This window comes from Sinocyclocheilus rhinocerous, unplaced genomic scaffold, assembly GCF_001515625.1.
Source record: "Sinocyclocheilus rhinocerous isolate Xijiao unplaced genomic scaffold, SAMN03320098_v1.1 scaffold2938, whole genome shotgun sequence".
NCBI lineage: Eukaryota > Metazoa > Chordata > Actinopteri > Cypriniformes > Cyprinidae > Sinocyclocheilus > Sinocyclocheilus rhinocerous.
Window position 1 is genome coordinate 683,793 of NW_015638564.1, and position 8,390 is coordinate 692,182.

Sequence of the window (8,390 nt, forward strand, 5' to 3'; positions counted from 1 at the left end):
CAATAATTAAATATGTTAAATAACACAAATGTATCTAATCCCATTTTATTAACTAATGTCTTTGCTGCTGACCTTTGATGATCCAGTTCAACCATACTAATAAGCAAAAATTACTTTAGATAAACTAACAATTGTGCTTCGTTTTTTTTTATTGCTGAAGAGTGTTGAACCTTCTTCTCCTGTGTTCTACTGTACAGACGTTAATTTACTTTTCCATCAGCCTGAGGTTTATTCATTACACTTTTTGGTGTGAAAATGCTTTTACATGTGCTATAAATAGAACTTCTTATATTAAAAACAATCAAGCCCTGCTCATATTTAAAAAGTAACGCGAAAGTAACACAAAAGTAATGTAACACATTACTTTCCATAAAAAGTAACTAAGTAACGTAATTATTTTTTTATGGAGTAACGCAATATTGTAATGCATTACTTTTAAAAAAGTAACTTTCCCCAACACTGACGGTGATTACCAGAGAAGATTCTAGGATTGGACATGGTGTCGCTCTTACTTGATCCTGTGTGTGAACTCTGCATAAGGCATTAGCGTTCACATTCTTAGACCCTGGGCAATAGGTGACAGAATAACTGAACAGAGAGAAGAATAAGCCAGCCTGGGTTGAGTCGTTTTGCCCCCATGGGGTGTATTCAAGGTTTCTGTGATCGACACACAGAGATCCCTCAATCCAGTGTTTCCATTCCTCAAATGCTATCTTCATGACCAACAGCTCACAGTTCCTCACACTGTATTTCTATTTGAATGGGCTCAGTTTCCTAAAAAGAAAAGCACAGGGAATGTATTTAGCAGGACAACCATAACGCTGGGACAAACTGGCCTCAACTCTGGACCCAGAAGTGCCGCAACCTCCACAACAAGGGGTAGAATGGGATATGGATTTTTCAGGAAGGGGCAATGGCAAGACCAAATGGCATGATGAAGCATTCATAGTGACCAGAGCTTGTTATGAAAGCAATCATCCAGGGGATGCCCTGACCTTTCTGAATGAGATTATATGCCCTGTGTAAATCCAGTTTAGAAAAAACGCATGAGCTTCTCTGACCTGTTCAATGACTGAAGTCAATGCAGGGACGTAAACCACCAAAAAAAAAAAACTAATCCTGCCACTACAGGAGAAGTTAATACTCTAGATAATACTCTAGGTGGCCTTGGTCTCAGGAATGGACAATGTGTAGATACAGCTCTTAGGAGGATGTGTGCCTGGCAGCGAGATGGTAGCACACCAGGCGGTGTATGAACTAAACTGAAATGGAGCGGCAGGAGACAATGTATTCATACAGGAAAGATGGCAGGAGACCCTTCCCTTCATGATATCTCCCCCTCCAGGAGATAAAAGTTCATGAAGCACTGGCCAGGGAAATACCTGGATGATAGTGTGTGACAAACAGCTGAATGTTTTCTTGATGCACTACCCCCATTTGGATGAGAATGGGACTACACTGTAAACCCAGCTAAATTTGCAATCTGTATTATATAAAGCACTATATAAATAAAGGTGACTTAACTTGAAGTTCAATAGAACAAATGCTAAGTTAATTTAAAAGAAAATTACTTAAACCTTAAAAACTAAAAATTACTAACTTAAAAAAAGACAAATTTACAACAAATTAATTGCTTACAGAGCAAGTCTTGACGGCAGAAGAATCATCCCTCAAAATGACAGGCAGTCCCTAAATACAAATATGTGTGGGAGATACGTGTGCACATATACATAATACCACACAGTTTGCTACTCATATATATTAATCACATTTCTGAATTTCCCCACAATTAGGTATGACTGTGTTTGGGCCTTGGAGATATTGACATGCCTTGACATTTGTGCTTATTTCAGTTACTGAAATGCTACGTCCAATACATGTATACCAGAGCATGTGAGCGGAGTGGAGTGGTAATATTACCTTAAGAGCGCAGAGCTCCTTTCTGAATATTCAGCTCCGCTCACTCAACCCAGAATGCCCTTTGGTGATTTGTTTGTTCGAGATCGAGAATCTGTGAAATAGGCAGCAATAGTAGAGCAGTAAGTTATGGAGTTCAGATATCTTCAGCATCCCCAGTGGTTCTTCCAGCACTGAGCAAGTGATTTCTGCTGCTGGATTACTTTCCCGTGCACACCGAATGAACCTGAAGCCTGACACTTTGTCCAAGCTGATGTTTCTAAAAGTAAATTCTAAAATCCTGTAAACATCAAGAGACGTTTTAATAGACCACAGTTCCAGTTATACTTCCAGTATAGAAAGTGTGTTTCTTTCATTAACGTCGGTACATAATCCAAGCGTTCTTTAAGTGCATTTTATCTTGTGTGTGCTTTCCACAGGCCTTATAATCGAGGTGTATTTTCTCAAGATCTACGCACATTTCATCTTGTGTGTGTGCGTTTGTTTTGATGAACCCGTTTTGAATGTTCTATTGCACAACAATGGCAGCTATTTTCACGGAAATAAAGTTAACGAAAATCAAATACACTTTTTTTAGTTTTTGCATTTTAGGTAGGTTTGCTAAGGAGTTTAAAAACAACACGTTTTTAGATTCATATATTTAATATATTTTAATGAATACATTACAATTAATTAAATTAATTAAAAAGTAGAAACTGTAAGAATTTCACTCTGAAACATGATAACTGCTATTTATCAGCATGCTTAATTTTAGACAATTATCCAAGAATTTCAGTACAAACCGAAAACAATCAGACCTACTAGAGAAATTTTATGTCTGAGTGGGAATTGGTTTACCGGCGAGCATGAGCGGAATATTAACGGAGCGCTTGCTTGGGCGGTTAGCGACTGAGTGGAGCACACGTCCATAGAGCGGAAATGCTCTGATGTATACCATACAATGTATGTATACCATACAAATGTTCCATTCATAAAATGTCTCTGTTAATGTTTCAAACCTTCTGAGCAAGACATATACGGCGACATGCTTCTGTGTCTCACTCACGGTTTAAGCTCTGCCCGTTTCCATTCTGTCTGGATGCAGATCATTTCGTCATTGCAGAAATACAGATATACAGATGTAGCTACTCATCCAGATGATGGCTTTGCTGCTTACTCTAATATATAATTATATTTGTTTTTAAATAATAATAATAATAATAATTCAAGCCAGATTCAAACTCACAACCTCGTAAGTCCAAAGTATACTTCACTTGTCTGAGTGTACGCAGATGTGAGCCCATGTGCAAGTATGTGAAGTTCATCCGAGTGTCCGTCGACAGGCTTGTGTGTAAGATCATGTTCAGGTAGTGGACCGAGATCCTCAAGACTGAAATCATTCAATCACCCCTAACATGGATGGCATAAATACACTGTGTGCCATTAAAAATACAGGTTCATCAGTGTTGTCTGTACAGGACTCCTGAGTTCAGTTCCATAACATAGATATAGGTTTGGAGCTGTGTTTCATAAGGAACTAGAGAAGCAGAAGTTATTATTGGCGTTTTTAAAGGTTATTCTCTGACAGGCTGTCCAATCATGTCCTGTCCTGCAGAGTTCAGCTCCAGTCCTAATGAAACACACCTGCAGCAGCTGATCGAGGTCTTCAGGATCACTGGCTTCCAGGCAGGTGTGTTGGATCTGAGCTCTGCAGGACATCGGTCCTCCAGGAGCCGGTCTGGACCCCCATTAGCCTGCAGGAGCCCTTCTGGAAACTTCCTTTCTAATGCTGGGTTCACACTGCACGATTTTACCCCTGGTTTTCTCTCGCCGACAGTTTTGTGGAAATCACTGACAAATGCCCAAAATCAAAGGCAAATCGGTGCTAGTAACAATCGCATAGTGTGTGTGTTATCAAAGACACGATAATAAGACGAGATATTTGGCATGCTGCAGTCTTGCAGTGTGAAATGTGTTTGACTGGAAATGACATCAGCGACGGCCTACAGCCAATGAGAGAGCACGATACAGGGCAAGGGAGAGTTCAGGGGTGGAGTCATAGATCTGCAACAGAACATCAGCACGCATGGCTTCGGCCAGCAACCATCTCTCCTTCATATTCTTCTTTGTTTATTTTCTTTTTTTACATTTCCACTGCAAATCAGTGTACAGACAACTTGGACTGCAAGCTTTTTGCAGTCTACTGTTTTTGACAGGAATAAATCCAATCTCGTGGTGGGAAAATGAAGACACACAGTCCGTATTAAAATGAAATTTGCCCCAGACTAGCATGTACTAGCTTGTCCATCTGTTTTGTTGGTGTGGTGAGTGTAGCAGTAATAGAGGAGTAATGCAGAGGAACACTACAGTCAGAACTGCGGACTGCCCTTCTCAGTCAACAATCAATACAGTCCCATTCAATACAGTTTAAGCCATTACACTGCAGCAGTTAATGAACACCTCAGAGCACAATAATGCAATCAGTGCTAATAAACACAATCAGTAGCTGCAGACACATAGAGAGCTCTACTACACAAGCAGGTCGTTTTGCCTGTAGTGAAAAAGAATTTGTGTAAAGGGATGAATACAGAAATACATATTTTTTAATTTGTTGCCTTTATTATATTTAACTTTATTACATTGACAGCCCTCCCCCCCTCCTGTTGTGAGATGTTGTGAATTGTATCTGATCAGCTTCAGTCTTTGATTTGTAATATTTGTGATTCTTCAGAAGAATATGCAGAGTGGCAGCTCTCACACACTCAAGCACAACTGGACGACTGAAGCCTCATTAGCGCTCAACCACTAGCCTAATGTCCTAATTAGCAGCTGAAGGGAGGGCAGATGGCACTTCTTCAGTCGCTGCTGGATCGTGTCAGCTGTACTCTCCTCTCTTCAGGCTGATAACAGCTCAAATCTCTCCCCGTGAACACTGAAGAATGCTCTAAAGCCAATGCAATCAGGTGTAGGTCAGCAGGTTTGAGGGTCCTTTGTCCACTCTCAATGTAATCAGGGACAGGAGGAGACGCGTCGCCTGGCCTCACCGCAGCCTCAGGCCTCAAATAACTGCATTGATCCACATCACACAAGATTCAATCACTCAACTTTATTGATCAGTCAGCACACGTGTGTTTCACTATTACTAGTAATAATAGTAATATCTACGCCCGCACTGACGGATGCACTGGCCCAGAAACAATTCAATTTGTGTTGATTTCTGGAACTTTTATTTCCACGTTACTGAAATAATTAAATGTGAGACTTTTGAATTGTTTTGAATAGCCCTCACTCATGTGGAAAAGCTGTCATCTGGGGAAGACGGTTTTACATATCTGAATAATATGCATATATGCATGTTTAATGAGACGTTTCCTGTGTGTGGGATACCGTTTGTTTCATCTCAGCACAGCGTTCTCAGGAAAAACTATTTCTATTTGTATGCAGATGTATGCTCATTTTTCAGATCCACTGTATTTTTCATCATTAACTGATTCCCTTTGAACATTATGACAGGAGTTATCAGATTCTTTCATAACAGAATCACACAACACAACTCTCAATTAATCCAGCCGGGTGTCGTGGGATAAAAGAAGAAGACAAGGATGGAGCAGTGGGGATGTTAATAATTACTAAACTGTTTATATCGAATGTGCCAGTAATTGCTCTGTTTTACCGCTGTGGCCAGGCCTTGTGCTTCTGACGTTACACGGAATGAAAGAAAATCAATGCAGGCAGACTTAAAAAACTTTTTGCTCAAAGTTTTGCTCAAAAACTGTTTTGACAGCTTTGTTTGTAACAAATGCTCAGAGGAGGAATTCTGAGTACAGTATTTTTATCATACAGTGATGTCATATACGTGTGTCTTGACAGAAACTCCACGTACTGTATGAAGGTGTCCATGTCTCTGACGGTGGAGGAGAGCGAGGAGGGACTCTGCTTCAGCAGCCGAATACGTTACCAGGAGAGCGCCGAGATCACCAAGAGCAAAATGATCAGCTGCCCTGACATCGACGACTATCTCGCGCCCTACAAGCAGCCTATCATGACCTGGTACAAGGTACAGAGTTATATCTCGCACAGCGTGTTTTTGGTTTCTGTCTCTACTCCTAGCCCTAAACCTAACCTAAACATTCCCTGAAACTGGGGAACGGGAAGGACGTTAACAACGCTGTCGAAGCCCCAAACCTTAAAGCAGCGAGGTCCAGTGCTGCTCCTGAAGAGTTCAGTTCCAGCCAGATCCAACACACTTACCTGGAAGTTTCTAGTCAGTCTGAAGGCCTTGATTAGCTGGATCAGGTGTGTTTCATTAGGTTTTGAGCTAAATACTGCAGGTTTGGACACCCCAGCCTTAAACCATCCGATTTTGACAGGAAGGCTGTTCTAGCACCAACAAACATAGTTTTATCTTTAAAAAAAAATCAGTCAGCTTTAGGATAATGGGTTTGAAATGAGTGAGTGCGAGAGTAGGATGATGAAGAGTGCTGTGTTTCCTCAGGAGTGTCAGAGGAAAGAGTGGAGGAGCTCCATCATCATCAACACCACCAGTCTCTGGATCCCGGAGGTGCAGGAGGACGACGGAGGAAACTACACCTGTGAACTCAAATATGGCAGCAGAGTTGTGAGACGGACCACAGAGCTCAAAGTCACAGGTATGTGTTCAAGCTCATTCAGCTCTAACGCTGTGAGTGCGGCGCATCGAAAGCAAGCAGAACCTGTTAGGATCAATGGCGGCGTCTACTCTGGATGTGTCATGTAGTCGCCGACACTAAGTAGATTCCCTGCTCTGTTTCTGCTGTGCTGCATGTGCTTGAGTTGCGTTATGATCATCAATGGATTTGGAACGTTTGCCTTGACGTGGCCATTGCAGACAGTCTTAAGCCGTTGTGCTGCATTGACTCTAGTTTCAGCTGATACTATGCGTGCATTCCATTTTTGATAGCTGGTTAGTAGCAAATATTCAGTATTTTTATCAAGAAGTCTGTATAGATTTCTGCTAGTTTTACAGTGCTTTTAAGACAACATTCAGACTGCTACGGGTTTATTTGAGTTAATTTTTACACATCCGATGTTGCCAAATAAACTGTAGTTCAGTGTTTCTCAACTCTGGCCCTGAGATCCACTTTCCTTCAGAGTTCAGCTTCAACCCTGATCAAACTCACCTGCCAGTAACTATCTAGTGATCCTGAGCACTTTCATCAGCTCGTTCGGGTGAGTTTCACACGGTGCTGAAGCTGAAGTCTCGAGGGCCAGAGTTGAGAAGTGCTGCTGTAGTTGGTCGCTTCACATTTTGTTCAGACTAAGGCTGTAAATTTTTGGCGAAATCATAGTCCCTGATGTGATTTCCCTGGATACCGTAATCTTGATTATTAAAATGATTATTAGAATTGACATTAAAATACTAGTTTTGTCTGTAATGTGACATCAAATGATCTATCACTGCTCTCTGTTCCATATGAATATCTAAAAACAGATCAGTAGTGTATCAGCAGCAGTTCTAGATGACCGTGGTCAGCAGGTTCTGAAGGGTTGCCAGAAATAGTTTTGACTGCTAGCCTCGTGCCTCGAGACTGAGGAGTGGGTTTGTTTGAAAGCGAGCTCTTGCTCAAGCCTCTTCTGTACACACATCCAGGATGAATCCAGCTCTGTGTACAACAAACAACAGACTGCACAGCTTCACACAACACACAGTAGTGAAAATCTGCTTTCAAAACTTGTGTATGGATAATGTGACCTCGCCACGTCTTTTCTAGCATTCCCTTAGGCTACACAACACTCAACTCATCTCATGCGCTCTCTCATTACTATACATGAATCGGAAGCGTCGTTTTGTTAGAAACAACAGCACTAACATATGCCGCCCTAATTGGTTCGTGATCACGCAGTATTACCATTGTGCATGACCATGAAAAGCCTATGAAAATGAGCATACTGTACATGTGCCTTCAGTGCCTTCAACATTTCACTGTGCAATTACCATCCAACAATGAGTTTATGATGCATTTATGATTGATTATAGCACAGACATGATAACACACGTGAAGCAGGTTTTCCCAGTTTTATCACAAACTTCTAAAGTGCTGATCTGAGAACAGTTCACTTACATTTGCTGTCTTACAGAAGGTTTCCCAAGATATACTGCATAATCCCACTGGATGTGACTATAGAACAAGATCTTCAAACTGTTAGTTATTGTGCAGCTTTTCCCCAGTCAACCAGAAGGAGAAAGTTGGTAACAGAGGAATAAGAGTGTCTGTGAACAGTTAGTTTGTGTAAATCCTCTACGATCCGTTCACAGTGCTGCCTCAGCTGGGACGCCGTCGTGTCTGTTGTTAACGACACCATTGTCAACGGTCAGGACTCTTTCCATGTCACATGAAAATGGGAGCTGAGACATTTGCTAAGAGCTTTCATCATAGATGAATGATGGGCCGCTACGAGAGCCTCCTTCCCGCTTGTCTTCTTACAGGGCACGACAGCAGCATAACACACACATT

At 41.4% G+C, this 8,390-nt stretch overlaps 1 protein-coding gene across 1 annotated transcript in view; it reads left to right on the forward strand.

Annotated features, from left to right (window-relative positions):
* Positions 1-6,652, forward strand: part of LOC107749711 (X-linked interleukin-1 receptor accessory protein-like 2) — a 19,747-nt gene extending 13,095 nt beyond the window's left edge. Inside the window, exons 2-3 of the mRNA XM_016564854.1 lie at positions 5,767-5,953; positions 6,392-6,652. Coding sequence (XP_016420340.1) covers positions 5,783-5,953; positions 6,392-6,652 — 432 coding nt within the window. The 5' untranslated portion in view covers positions 5,767-5,782. The remainder of the gene's footprint in view (positions 1-5,766; positions 5,954-6,391) is intronic.
* Positions 6,653-8,390: the final 1,738 nt, after the last annotated feature.